Genomic DNA, 14,471 nt, shown 5'->3' with positions numbered 1-14,471 from the left:
ATTGTTTTAATCTTTTAGTTTTCTTGAATTGCAACAGAATTTTTTGATTATATGTGCAAATATAAGAAAGAATGAACGTCCAGAAATGAAATAGAATTAAATTGGCTTGTTTCTCAATGAGCAGCAATTTTTATTTTGCAAACAATTTTCCATTCTGACCAGTTCATCAAAAGAGGAGATTATGGTCCAAGGTGGGGGACGCTGGCTGCAGGGGTCCCGTTGATCCAGCGGGGGCATAGTTTAAAGGGGCGGGGTATCCGTTGACAGCAGTGGGTGAAGCGGGTGTGTTTCCTCCCATCATGACTCCTGGAAAAGAGCCGTGAGCCAGAATCTGGCCGCCTGCAGGGGGCGCTGCGATGCCTGCTGGTGCCCATGCTGCCATACCGCCGGGCATTGTTTGCCAGGGCGCCGCAGCTGGACCGGCCCACTGATTTCCCAGAAGCCCCTGCTGGCTCCAGGGCACGGCGGTTGGAGAGTATGGGGGCGAGGAGTACGGAGAGCCCCCTGGTGGCTGTGAGGGGAACATGGAGAGGATCTGAGAGGCGGAGAGCATTGGCTGTGGAGGCTCTCTCTGGTCTTGGTCTGTCGAAATGGTTGATATGCAGAAACGATTAGTCGATTAACTGTTTGGTCAATCGAAAATTTACTGGAGCACTTCCTGGAGTCACTTCATCAAAAAAAAGTTTCAGAAGGCAACACCCTGTGAAACCACAGCATGTCGTTTTTTTTTATGCATTTTCAGTTTGTGTACGGATTAAACGTAGTATTTTAATAAGTGAGCTTTAGCTGTTCCATCCTATTTACAGACTTTATGCAAAGCTAAGCTAATCAAGCTCAGGCTTCATATTTAAAGGTGCTATTGATAACATCGATAACATTCAGCCACTAGATGTCGCACTCTCCCGCGTTCCATTTCATTCACTTCACAACAAGTGGTTGCCAGGCGAGAAAACTAATTTCCCAAAATGCCAGACACTATTAATCAAACATTCATTCAAGTTCTTCAATTTTCCTCTGTTTAATAGCTTATAAATTGAATATCTTTGAGTTTTGGACTGTTGGTCGGACAATATTCGGACACTATTTTGTGATATTTTACAATTTAACTTTTCAGATAATAAAAAAAAAAAAAATCATCAGTTGCAACCTTAGTTTATATTCGATGATTTTTAAAAGCCTGGATTTCTTTAATGGCAAAGTGTTGATGTCATTTAGGTAAAACCACTTGGTTTATGTCTATATGCCAGTTTTTATGTCGGTTTATTTTATGTTCTTTTGTGAAGCACTTTGTTGTTCATTCTGGTGCTACGTAGTTAAACTTCCTTACTTGGTTAAAGTCAGGAAGAGGTCATTGTCATGGTTAAGTAATAACAACACAAAGAGACAGGATGTATACCTGGGCCTCTGAGGCTGAAGGCGAACCTTACACCACCCCACCACAAACCTTTGCTGCACTCTATGAACATCACACTGTGGCCTACTCGCACATGATGGACACAAGTTTCAACAAAAATCTAAATCTAAAAAAATCGATGCGGTAATTCCAAACATGGACATAATTTTTTTCCACTACCAGCGAGCAGAGACAGAAGAGGAGGTTGAGATAATAATTTCAGTCAGTGTGGGAACTGAGCATGTATTGAGAGATTATTTACTCCATCGTTGATACACAGTAAACACTGCACATTCCTCTGTCTTACGCTGCATATTAAAATGTGTCTCTTTAACAGCTGCACCATGGGAATTATGTCATTCCCTAACAGAGTAGTAGTATTAAACATGTAGTGGGAAAATATTGTGTACATTAAGACTGGTCGATTTCTCTTCTAGGCTACTATAGATCCAGCTCAAAGGTCAGAGGTCAGTTGTAGAGCAGCAGCCTGACAGCTGTAAGGAATTAGAGTATGGCTCCAGATTGATTTATTCTATCATATTTACTGTCTGATCTTACTATCTTTACTGTCTGATACATTTTAAATCTGCTGCGGACTGAAATATTGTTGTTCAATAAAGATGTGTATGGAGTTTTCGGCTCTGGAGCTCTTACATCGTCTTACCTAGATTCAACCACAGTGTGATGTGTGTATGTTAACACACTGTGAAGGCGTTAATGCTCTGACTCAGTAAAACAAGAGGGAGATACAAGCAGTGAGTCAACTTGAGATCTAGAGGAGAGAAGTGCTTGTCAGAGTTTGTCAGAGTTTGTCTAATGGTCCCGCAGTTTTATGGCAGAACAGCCTGATGTTAATGATAATATTTATTTGCATGATAGGATATCAAACTGATAAACTCTGTGCTAGAGCTCCGAATGAATCCTCCCTTTGATGTGATGGCAAAAAAAAGACTGTGCTACAACACATTTTGTGCCTTCGTGTGTGTCCACTCCTGTTAATCACAATCCAATTAAGCCTACAAACAACAAAACAATCGAAACCAGTTGTAATTATCCAAACTAAAGTAGATTTCTCACACATGTGGCTTAAAATAACAACCCTCTTCTTTATTTATAATATTTGTGACAGAAAAAAGGGGGGAAATAGGGAACACATTTGTCAACTTAAGTCTAGTTTATCACATTTTAGTGTAAAATAACACACAAAGATTGGAAATTGCATCAAAATTAGTTAGAAAAGCCTCATATAATAATGATAATAACAAAAACTCCAGCCAACAAAGCACATTACACACGAAACAGAGCCATTAGTCAGGCTCTGTTTCGTGTGTAATGTGCTTTGTTGGCTGTTCATAAACACCTGTGAAAGAATACTGCTGGGATTATATGAAGAAGAAAAATTGTGAGGCTTTACATTTTAGAAATCAAGCAAAATGAGGAAGAAACAAGCGACCAAGCTAGAAGGAAATGGATTATTTTGCTCTGCATTGTAGCACCTCCACCCAGCCTGGGTGCTGCCCCCACATGGCTCTACAAAGTCAAGGGTTACCCCAGCAAAAGAGACTCAGCCCAGGGTTAGATCCTGGACTGGTGTTGAAACTAACCTGGCGGACTGGTGCAGGAGCTCTGGCTGGGCATCAGCGGCTCCTCCATCGGGACGGAGATAACCTCCATCGGGACGGAGAAAACCTCCATCAGCTCGTTAGTGGAAGAGGCAGAAACAGTCTGTATTTGATAGAAGACATTTAAATGTGTTCTTAGCTGTAGTTTAGTAAGAGTGTTCTGATTATTAAAGGTAGGGTTGGTAGTGTTATTCAAAAACATTTTTGTTATATTTGTTGAAATTCTCATCACATCCTGACAGCAATCAATAAATCAAATGATCTGACAAAAAAAAGAAAAATATGGTATCGGTATCGGCTGTCGCAGGACTGTAATAAACCCGTCCAATCATTTCATTTGACGGGCTACCTACCTGCCTGTCTACCTGTGCACACTCTCCCCATACTGTGGGTCACCGGAGTCTTCCACAAGCTGCTAGCTGGACAGCTGTGATTGCTAACAATGGTCATGTTTGTTGTTTACGTTCATGATGATCATTTTGGTGGAGCGGCTTTGGAGGGAGGACTGAAGGAACGGACTATCAGTGTTGCCGACTTGGTGACTTTCTCTCTAGATTCAAGGACTTTTGGAGCTTCTCCTCCCCTGAAGGCTCTGCTTCTCCTGCGCCTCCGAGGCAATCACCCCACCTGACCAAATCATGCACGGCTGCTTCCAATCAGATCATCTACTCCAGTTCAAATAACCCGGTTCTTCAGTCACTCATCCCCAGATCGTTGACTATACCCAAGTGGTAGTTTCGCCTCGGCCGCTCAGCATTATTCTGAGTTAACTTGTTCATAGTCTTTTGATTCTTTGCTCGACATCTAATGTTTGTTTCCTGTTTCCAGGATCCTCGCCTGCCTGTTGCCTGCCTGCCCTGCTCCACCCTAGCCTCGACATTCCCCCTGCCCATTCACAATTCCTGCTTTTGGCATAAAAGCCTTTTGTTCCACTGCCACTACGCTGTCTGTGTCTGCATTTGAGTCCAACATCTTACTGATCGTATCATAATGGACATGAAGGACAAATCATATAAATAAAATACAAATCTAACTAAATTAGAAATGCTGCGTCAACTCCTCTCATTTATTCACATTGTTCATGATCTTACAATGTGAGCAGCTGGCACTATTCAGTATTTATTTTTGAAAACTTTCCTATTATCTCTAAACATGTATTTTTTGTTTTTTCAATGATTTCTTTCTTGGGGTCAAATTTATTCCTTTTTTTTAGTTGAAAACATTGAAATTCAAATGTCAGCTGTTTAATGTTTCTGTTGTTCTGACTGCAATGGTTTCATGGATAAATTCTCCAACAAAAATGGTTGTGGTGAGGCACAGTGGAGTAAAAGCTGAAGTAGACGAGATTGGAGGAAATATGATTAAAAAAAGTCATTTTTATGAAATGATCGGAATCAAATCTCTTGAAGGAACGCCAAGTACCGGTCACATGACCAGAGCACAGCCAATAGGATCTCTCTGAAATGACCTGTGATTGGTCAAAGTCTCCCATCACGGGCTAGATTTTTTAAAGCCTGAAAACAGAGCCATGAGGAGGAGCAGAAGTCTAGTTATCTCTTAGAACACTTGAATTATAATATGCTGAAAGGTTATTATGGAATTTTTGCCCAATGGTGCCACAAATATACTGCCTACTGAAGCTTTAAGGATTCACATGTGTGATATTGCGTTTTGTTGATTGTACCTGGTTTGATTGTCCTGATGAAGAATCCGGCCGTGGACTGAACACTTCCTCAAAAGCTTCTCCCTGAAAATAACATTCATTACACTCAAAGGTTTTGTTTGAACATGTGACCGCCACCATTTTCAAAGAAACAACTCAAAACATGAAGAGATGTTCAATGAACCTCAGCAAAAGATTTGGGGGTTGACAACATTTAGGAATACAACTGAGCTTTTTCATTCTTTACCTCAGCTGGAGGGGCTGAACTGTCATTTAGTTGCAGTAAGGAACTGGTCTGGAAAAAATAAACAAAAAATATTGAATGCAACAAAAAAACAAAACACATACACCAAAGGAAAAAAAACACTGATAAATATTTTTTTTCTCTGACTTGAGTCGGTGCCTCTGGGGGTTCTTGTGGCGCCTCCTCGTCCACAATCTGACAAACCTCCTCGATGTCAACCAGGACCGGATCTGCCTGATGAACACAGATAAAACGTCACACATTCACTGCAGGGTGGCACAACGTGTACAGCATACAAATGACATGTAGTAGCACTGCGTGTTGGCACCAGGTTGGCCGTCTTGATGTAGAAGAGTGTGTAGGTGTCTTGGTGTTGGTAGACGTAGGCCAGAGCCCTGGGGTCAGACTCGTCTCTCGTCAAAGAGCTGATCCTGCTCCGGTCATGGTCATGAAGTACAGCCTGAAACAAGTTTTAGTTATATTACAACAGATCTAATCACCACACCTACATTCAGCAATAAAAAAACTAATGGGGGAACAGAAAACTACATCTACTGCAAGAAAAAAGGGAAATTAAGTTTCTGATTTCAGACAGTTTCTGTTCCTCCAGCTTTTGTGGGGGAGCATTTTGTCTTTTCTGGATCTTGGTTCTTCACCATTCATCTGATTATTGGGCTTGAAATTATTGGAGAGAAAATTAATTTGTTGAAATATACCTTGTTAGACGTTACAGGAATATACAGAATTGTTCAGTGCAGGCATGTTGTTTAGAATAAATTATATTTTTTTGTTTGGTATCACATTCATTACAACCAGAAATTGGGCAGAAGTGGAACCAAAACTTGAATCACCTCCAGACACCAACGTCCACATAAAGTGCAGTACCCATTTCACATGAGAAACATTACTTCCTCATTTCATTCATCACAACTTCTTAAATGTTTAAAGGGACTGTATGTAAGTTATCACACGTTTAAACTTTTTTTAATCGTTTTTTACTGCCAATGTGTGAACAGGTTGTAACCCCTAAAAAATTAGACCTTCCACGTCTTTCAGGGTTTCCTCTATCAGCCTGTAGACCGTTTTTAATGTGAAAAATGCGGGACATTTTGGGGGGAAAATCCAACTGATGCAACGTCATGCGTGCTTGCGAGTGTCTTTACTCTCTTCAGTTCCGCTACAGGGCTAACACTGCGCAACCATAGCTAACGTTCGGTTAGAAATGGAGTCCACTAACACCAACAAACGACCAGCCATCACCACAACTCAGACCCCAACACAAACTCCAGCGTAGCACAAAAAAACAAAGTTATATCTAGTAAAGCGCGTCTTGCAAAACGCGAATGTGACCGACGTTGGGGGAAAACTAGGATCAACATCAGCCGGGCCTTCGATTCATAGAGGGACCTTCGTTTGGTTTTGGGTAGCAAAACGGACCCAGAGCTGGTAAAATTCCTATTGGACAGGTAAGATAAGATTACTGCCAAGCATGTGAAATATAGCCTATAGTGATATTGTGGTTTTAGCTGGCTAATGTTCCTAACGTTAAACAACATGATGCCTGCCAATCATGTTCAGTCTCGTGTGTAGCCTCACTGTTTGACCGATGCTCGTTCGCATCTACGTAGCGCGAGCGCGAGCAACAGGACGCTGTTTGTTGTTGACTTAATGACCACAGGTGTCACTGTTAACAAGCAAGTTTTGATTCTTACATCTAGCCCCTTTAACAGATAATTATTGGGAGAAAAACTTTATGCTTTTCAGGGAGAAAAAAATAGAGATCATGACTTCTAACTGAGGTGGAATCATTTACAACATATCTGTGGTGGACTGAACTAGACTCACTAGATCAGGGGTCGGCAACCTTTTTGGTATGAAATGCCATTTTTAAATTTTCTTGTTAATCAGTGTGCCATATCTACATTAAGATTGTTGGTGTAGTTTAACTATGACACCACATCAAAATGTAAATCTCTAACAGATCTGTAATTTTATTCCATCCATTTCGGCAACGTGCATAGTAACATTTTATTTTTAAAAAACATTTTCTCCCATAATCAGGACATTGTAATTATATATAAGAGCACTATACACGAATGCTGCCATCCTTATGAATACATCCACATCTGAGTGGAAATCATTAACCCTGCCAAATTTCCACCAATCTTGTTCATCAGCAATAAACTTAACAAATTCTGTGACGAAGGAAACGAGTACTAGCTAATCAGAGGCAGAAAAGGGCAGGTCTTCGCGGGAAAAAAATCAATCAAACTACCGTAGATAACAGGCCGTGCAACTGCCAATGGCGGTGAAAGAGTTAATTTGGTATGCGGATGAGAGGACACTTCAACATTTCCAAAAAACACTCTTGCACACTTATTGCTAGTGTGCCATTGGTTAAGCTATGGCGTGCCAATGGTGGCAGCCGTGCCTCAGGCTATTAAATAAGCGTTATCAGTCGCTATGAGCCCCATAGATATGGGTCAATAGGGGCCTACTCCACCCACTATTAAGTTTCGTCATCTATTCACATGGTAGATCACCGAAAGAAGGTATAAAAAAACACAACAGCGACCTCTTGTGACCATGTTTTACAACATGTTAGAACTTGTTGCTTTTAAGTTTCACTTTCACAACACAGTAGGCCCCTAATGACCCACATCTATGGTGCTTATAGAAACTGATAACGCCTATTTAATGTCCTGATAACAGTCGAATCGGGTGACTAGACTCTCCCTTTTGTTAGAAAACTAGAAGATAATGTATTAGAAAACAGTTTTATGGCACTGATTCTCGTCAGTTGTATAAATATCCTGCTTTACCTCTCGAGGGAATCCTGAGAATTAAAATAGAAAAAAAACAAAAGAATGCAAATGTTATCTGTCATTAGTTAAACATGGAACAGTTAATATCCACAGGAAATCCACTATGGTTTTTATGGTTGCACACAAGAAAGAGCAGCTTTTCAAGATTAACCATCAACCCGAGGTGGGTGCTACAGCTGCAGGACAACACGATGAGGAACAAGAGACAGTCAGTGTAGCTCACCCCGGTCCAATCGTCCACGATTCTCAGGCCGCTGGAGGAAACTTTCAGCCAAACTCTCCGCTTGTGTTTCCCCTGTTTCCTTGCTGCTGCCTCAAAGCCCTAACACAAACAGGGTTTATAATAAGAGCACAGACAGACAGTTTGTTTATTCAAGTGTGCTATTAGTATACTTCTTTTAAACTTAAAATAAGAGAGTGTACGTTCAGTTTTATGTACTTATCAGAGATATACTTGGCTTATACTGACAAGTATACAGAAAAGTCTAAGTATACTTGGCTTACACTGACAAGTAGACAAGTAAACATTTTGATAGAGTAGTTTATTAGAAGGTGTGAGAGTTTGTAAACATATGTTTTGATATTAATTTACTTTAAATATTTGAGAATTTTCTACATTTTTGCATTCTCCGTTCACCATGGAGGCATTTAATTATTTTAATCCCATCACAAAATATCGAGTCAAATAGTAAAAGTCTCTTGTAATGCATTGGCTAAGTACTATAAGTTAAGGAAAACTTACAAGTACACTTGCAGTAAAAACTAATAAAATAGAAGTTTACTGAGAATATACTTTAAAGTGTACTTTCATAAATTAAAAGGTGGGCTACAAGTATATAACTAGTAAACTAACAGCATACCTGTAGGTTCACTTGTAGTATAGTTCACTTCATAATATAGTTGCAGTACAAAATACACCTTAGATGCAAACTAGTTGTGTACTCAAAGTTTACTATTCTTACACTTAAAGTACACTTAAAAGTATACTTTTATAAACTAAAAAGTGGGCCAATTTAGGCTCAAGAAATATGGAAGTAGTACACTTAAAAGCATACTACTTGTACACTGATATTAGTGTACTTATTACATAAAGTATACTTGGGAAATATACTTGAACTTTACTTAATTTTACTTCATAAAATAAGCTTGAAGTGCACTACTTTTTTGTAGGAGGGCAGAGCAGTCATGGCCAAAAGTGAAATGAATGTTTATATTGATGATATTAAAGCCACTGTGTTGATTTGTGTTCTAACTGACTGTTTTCTCAAAGCCCTCCTCCAAATATTGATTGTCTAATTATTGCTTTTAACTTATTATAATACTGTAGTGTTATGCAATGTTGTGTTATCAGTGTCTTTTTGGATACTATCACTGGGGGGCGCCAAAACGTCTGACTATGGCTGGCTGTATTTCAATGACACTGATTCCCTCCCAGAAGTGTTCAGCCCCTGAGGACCTTGTCTGTTTTCAGTAAAGCTGTTATCTGAATATACACTCCCACTGGATCGTGCAAAGTCCTGTGAAATTACAGGGCCTGAAGTCACTGACAGGTCAGGGGTGAGCAGGATGTCAGATATATCATAAGCCCCCTTATTCTACTGCAGAGATTTTCCCACAACTCCTTTTCCATCCAAGGAACCCAGTTCATTTCCCGTAATTTATGCTCCTGAGAAAAGTACCTGTGACTGAGGTAGAAGGTTTCAATGAGCCTGAAACTAACGTGCCTATGCAATGTGATCACGCCCTTGGAAGAAGTCTTACAACGTTCAGTCAAAGTAGATTTAATGTGACTTTTGTGACACTGATCAACAGAAAAAGACCCTTTACTTTCAAAGTGAAAAGAGGTTTCTACAAGTGATCTGATTGAGTTCAAATATAAAATACAAAATACTTGTTTCGTTTGCATAAGTATTTTATCCATAATCCATGACGCATAATCACAACTCCACCATCCGACTTGCGGCAGAGGGACCTTTGTTCTCTCTCTCTCTCTCTCTCTCTCTCTCTCTCTCTCTCTCTCTCTCTCTCTCTCTCTCTCCATGTAACTGATGAAATAAGGCAAAAAAAAAGCCTAAATAATAATAAACAAGTATTTTAAGAACTATTGGATGGATTAAGATAAGATATTATAAAGACATTGATGGTCCCAAGAGGATTAACCCTAGCTAAATTTTTCCTCTGGCACCGCCATGAGGTTGACATTTTTGATTTTTAGTGAAATATTTCAACTCCTGGATGGATGGAAATTTTGGTGCAAACATTCATGTTCCCCTCAGGATGAATTGTAATAACTTTGGTGATCCTCTGACTTTTCATCTCATAGCGGAACATTTTTCAATCGTCTAATACTTTGGTTTATGACCAAACGCCAACAACAAAAACAACATTCCCTTCAGCCTCCGCTGTACTTTCTGTTCGTGGCTAATCAGCAAATGTTTGAGCAACACTGGTTACTCTGAGCATTAACCATAAACTTGATAGTTACTGAATTAAAAATACTTTCGGGACAACTGAACATCGTCAACAAATGCAACAAATCATCTTATCACTCCGCCAAACATAATTATTACTAACATTACAGGCAGGGTGCACCATCTTATGTAGTTCTCTATTGAAATTAAAGGTGCTACATTTGAAATTCAGAGCATTAATTTAGCAGAAAACAACTGTTTGCTATATAAAGATATAGTGGAGTAATGTCTACCTGAGTGCTGAACTGAGCTGAACCTCCAGGACATTAACGTTATTGTTTTTGAGCCATTCCTATAGATTAGCCTACAGATCTCTTCTCACGTTGATATCATCAACTATTTTTCTATTGATCAGCATCTAAACAGACACATCAAATCTATTTTGATTGACTTTAGGGTGAATTATTTTTATAGTCACTGTATTTGGATGGAATTGTCAATATTAAACATAATGGACTGACTGCCACCAATGTGTGATCATCTATCTCATTCAATATAGGCCTCTGATAACGACTCATAACAACCACTGACGACACAATCATCTAATCTGACATATCAGACGTGTGATGTTTATCTTTAATTTTCCCTCCTGATAAAATGACTGGTTGTGGAGGACGAGAAGATCGTCTTACACTTTTGATTAAGAGGAGACAGAAGGGACGTTTGTTTTGGCGGTGGAGACTACCTTTAGCTTCATCATAGAGTCCCAGACCATCTTGCCTCCCTGGGCGTCGAGTACCGGGTCCATGCCAATCAGCTTGGCTTTGTAGCGAACCCCGTCTCCATGGAAGCGGGAAGTGGTGTCACTGGGCGCTCCTGGGAAACATGGAGAGGGGAGATAAAGGGTCAAACTCTGAGGATAAAGCTGTGTGAGAGGAAGGAAGTCTGTGTTTATTTATGCTACTTTGTTGTGTCTTAGTTATGTTTGTGTATCATAATCTGATTTAAGTACATGTATGTATTTGTGTTTTTAATATGTTTGCACTTTTGTATCTTTTACTGTAATGCCTCTGTGTTCGTACATACATGCATACATACATGTTTGTAAATGGATAATCAGAACAAGTATGTTTATATGTTCTCAGTGTGTGTGTGTAGGCAAATTGCTGAGCGAGCGTTTGTCCGATGCTTGGTCAATGTTTCATCTCATTTCCTGGAATGAAAACAGTAATTTAGAGATTATGTAAATGTCAGCATGCGTTGTTGTAACAAAGGTCGTCTCTTTAAACAGTCACGTTGTGAAAGAGTTTACTGGCTTTTAGTCACTGTTTAGTTTAATGTTCAGCACAAATACACTTCTGCGTTTCACAGTCCAACACAAAGTCTGTCAGTGACCGGAGCTGGTGGTTGTCAAAAGAAAAACAACCTCTAAAATGAACAAACACAGGCTGCTAGGTTGATGACTTAACTTATATTTCCACTCAGGCATTAACACATTATGCCAACTTGTTTCGGTGGTGTTGGGTGTGGAGTTTCCGTTGTGAGTAGATGTTAAATATTCTGCTAATGTTCAACTTTAAAAGTGAATTTCCTCAGATGACTGGCACAACAACAGCTCTATATCGAGCGGATATACATATTTGCTGTTGCAAATTAATTGGATACAAACATAATTTACACATGATTGTCACCAGACTCATAAACTTTAAAACTAATCAACTTCATATTTAATATCTAAAAGCAGCGTCAAACCCACCTCTTTACATATGCTTTTGTTGGGATTTCCACTCTTTTGTTGATCTGTTATTCTAAAATATTGTGTGATGTCATGTCTAGGAAGGTGTTGTACACTTTAAATAAACATGACATACGTACCTATCACCTTACTCCAAACTCAATAACCAACATACGTACGGTGAGAAAACAGCATCTGATTTCAGAAGCTTTATGAGGTTTTACAATCCTTGCTCCGGTATTTCATCATCGACACCTGACTACTGCACTTTACAGAATTGGAATATAGTCTCACTCAAAGTGATCATATTCTCATAAAATCTTTATTGCTCAAGATGGCTAATGGTTAACATGTCTGAGAAGTGTGTAAAACAGTTTCTGAAGCTTACAGAGTCAAGAGGAAACAGCTTTGTTGACAAACCAGCTGCTTGCAAATAGAAATACATGAAAAGATGTTTGGAGCGACATGAGCTGTAATTCACATCAGATAAACATTTATCCAGTTTGACAAGAAGTGTCAAACGTGTTTCAAAGGATTTCCAGTAAGATGCCATACTGTATAACTCAGCAAATGACATCAACGGTGTGTTTCTCAAACAGCTGGAACAGCTGGACAAACTCCAGAGGTGCATGAAGGAGGAAGAACAAAACAAACACCTGAAAACGCTCCCGTTTCCCATCAGATATTAAGAAAGTCACCGTCACAGATCAGACCAGTGGACATACTGCACTGGATACTGTATTGTAACTTATACAGTGTACCGCTTCAATTCAATCTTTTGTTATTAACCCCCTGAGACCCGCCGGATCGCTTTCAGAGGCTCTAGTAGGTTCAGTTTTAGGGCTAGAGTGAAGCTACAGATACCATATGAAACTAGAAAACCTAAAGAATCCACTGGTACCAATGGTACCATGTCATGCTACCATGTCGGGAAGGAGGTTAAATAATGTTGCAAAGTTCTGCTAAATTTTAGTGAGGAAAAACTGGCATGGCCATTTTCTGAGGGCTCCCTTAACCTCTAACCTCAAGATATGTGAATTGGGCAAAAAACATGCAGTTTTTTTCATGCAGTATAAATTTTTTGAAACTTGACCTCACTGTATAAAATGACCTGTGGTGACCTCTAGGATAATCACAGCCTCATACAACTTCACAGCCACAAACTAAAGACCTAGAGCATTCAGAGGATGGATGGCTTTCCTATCTATATTGATCATAAGGGGGTTTCTGAGCAGTTTCCAGAACAGAAGTGCTCCCCATCCAATCGCCGAAAAATGCAATTCTTGCAGAAATCTCCAAATGTCAAAAGTTTTTGAAACCAAATGACAGCATGGCTTTTTCGATGGTGTTTGTGAAGGTCTTGGTGTTTTAATGTGGTATTTTGGAGGGATTACTGATCATTATTATCAATTCTCGAGTGGTATCTGTGTAACAAATGGTATCAACCCAAAAATTGCTGCAACAACTTATGAGACATTATAGAGCATGGTAATGGAAATCATATACTTCTATCATAATGTTCTAAACCCTTATACACTTTTACCATTCATTTTAAATAATTAATTCATTAATTATTATGACTTATGACTAGAACAACTTGTCACATAGTGCTGAGCTGCATCTCAAATTAATCTTCAGGTTCCCCTAAAGACCCCCTGTACCCCTTTAAAAAAGACAAAAACGGGTCTATTGTGGGTCTCAGAGGGTAAAAAACACTCAACCTATATTAATTAAAGGCAAAACTTTGAGCTTAATTTTTTGTCTGAGAACCAATCCTGACGATCAACAGCAGCCGAGCACTCGTACCTCTTGTGCTGGAGGAGAGCCGGGTCTTGACAGAAGTTTGGCTCGGTGCGTGACAACTTGCAGCTGTTTGCTCCGTCTCCATCATGACGAGGTCTGTTTGGACATTCAGGGCTTCGGGATGCAGTGAGAGCAATGTGTCCGTCACACTTGTTTGCTGCAAAGAGAGCACACCACATTAGTTCCGCTTGAGATAAAGACAGCAGAGAAAGTCAAGTGTTAAGAAAAAAACATTTCCAGATTGCAAATTGTATTTTTGTTTTCTAAAAAGCAGAATGCATCTCACCTGATTGAAGTGTGTCTCTGCTCTGACCCCGCTGCTTGGCTCGACTCGCAGCAGAAACTTCTCAGAGTCAAAGGTCAGGTTTCAGAATTACTGGTGATATATTAACATTCGCTGGGAGTCCTTAGACATGGGAACTCTTGTATATGGCAGAAGAGGCTCCAATAGGCAGGATTGTCAGTACATGGTGCTGTCCCTCTCTGGGGATGAGCGTGGGGTCATGTGTTTCCCTCAAGGACAGGCTTTATGTGGTTGAATTAAATGTGTGTGGCTGCCAAATAAATATCGAGCTAGCTGAAAATCTCTGCAGGAAGGATGGTTGACAGAAACCAGAAAACAATAATAATTACAAAAATTGAATCTTTAGGTAGCACATGAAAGGATTTTGATGGTTCCTGAACCAGAGAGAAAGAACATCTTGCTCCAGAAATACTGCACTTGATGATGAAGTTATGTAATGTCTCATGTATACCACTTTAAATAGGATTCCTA

The 14,471-nt window shown here is 39.6% G+C and overlaps 1 protein-coding gene across 1 annotated transcript; it reads right to left on the bottom strand.

Moving 5' to 3' along the window:
* Nucleotides 1–109: 109 nt before the first annotated feature.
* LOC119487897 (disabled homolog 1-like) lies at nucleotides 110–14,429 on the bottom strand. The gene is made up of 10 exons (XM_037768959.1): nucleotides 13,983–14,429; nucleotides 13,700–13,853; nucleotides 10,904–11,034; nucleotides 7,971–8,069; nucleotides 5,251–5,382; nucleotides 5,070–5,156; nucleotides 4,926–4,973; nucleotides 4,700–4,762; nucleotides 2,998–3,118; nucleotides 110–582 (listed from the first exon to the last, which is right to left on the bottom strand). Exons 2-10 carry the CDS (start codon nucleotides 13,782–13,784, stop codon nucleotides 167–169), a joined length of 1,182 nt encoding a protein of 393 aa, XP_037624887.1. The 5' UTR covers nucleotides 13,785–13,853; nucleotides 13,983–14,429; the 3' UTR covers nucleotides 110–166.
* Between the last annotated feature and the right edge of the window lie 42 nt (nucleotides 14,430–14,471).

Source organism: Sebastes umbrosus, chromosome 5 (genome assembly GCF_015220745.1).
Source record: "Sebastes umbrosus isolate fSebUmb1 chromosome 5, fSebUmb1.pri, whole genome shotgun sequence".
Classification (NCBI taxonomy): domain Eukaryota; kingdom Metazoa; phylum Chordata; class Actinopteri; order Perciformes; family Sebastidae; genus Sebastes; species Sebastes umbrosus.
Note: the sequence above shows the minus strand (reverse complement) of the source record. Positions and strands in the feature narration are given on the sequence as shown.

Bases quoted from the DNA above. Each gene is read 5' to 3' on its own strand.
- LOC119487897 (XM_037768959.1), bottom strand. From the start codon at position 13,784: ATGATGGAGACGGAGCAAACAGCTGCAAGTTGTCACGCACCGAGCCAA. The intron at 11,035-13,699 runs GTACGAGTGCTC...CATGTTTCCCAG, and splicing joins GCTCTCCTCCAGCACAAGAG to GAGCGCCCAGTGACACCACT. The intron at 583-2,997 runs GTTAGTTTCAAC...CCATTTCGACAG, and splicing joins CTCCTGCACCAGTCCGCCAG to ACCAAGACCAGAGAGAGCCT.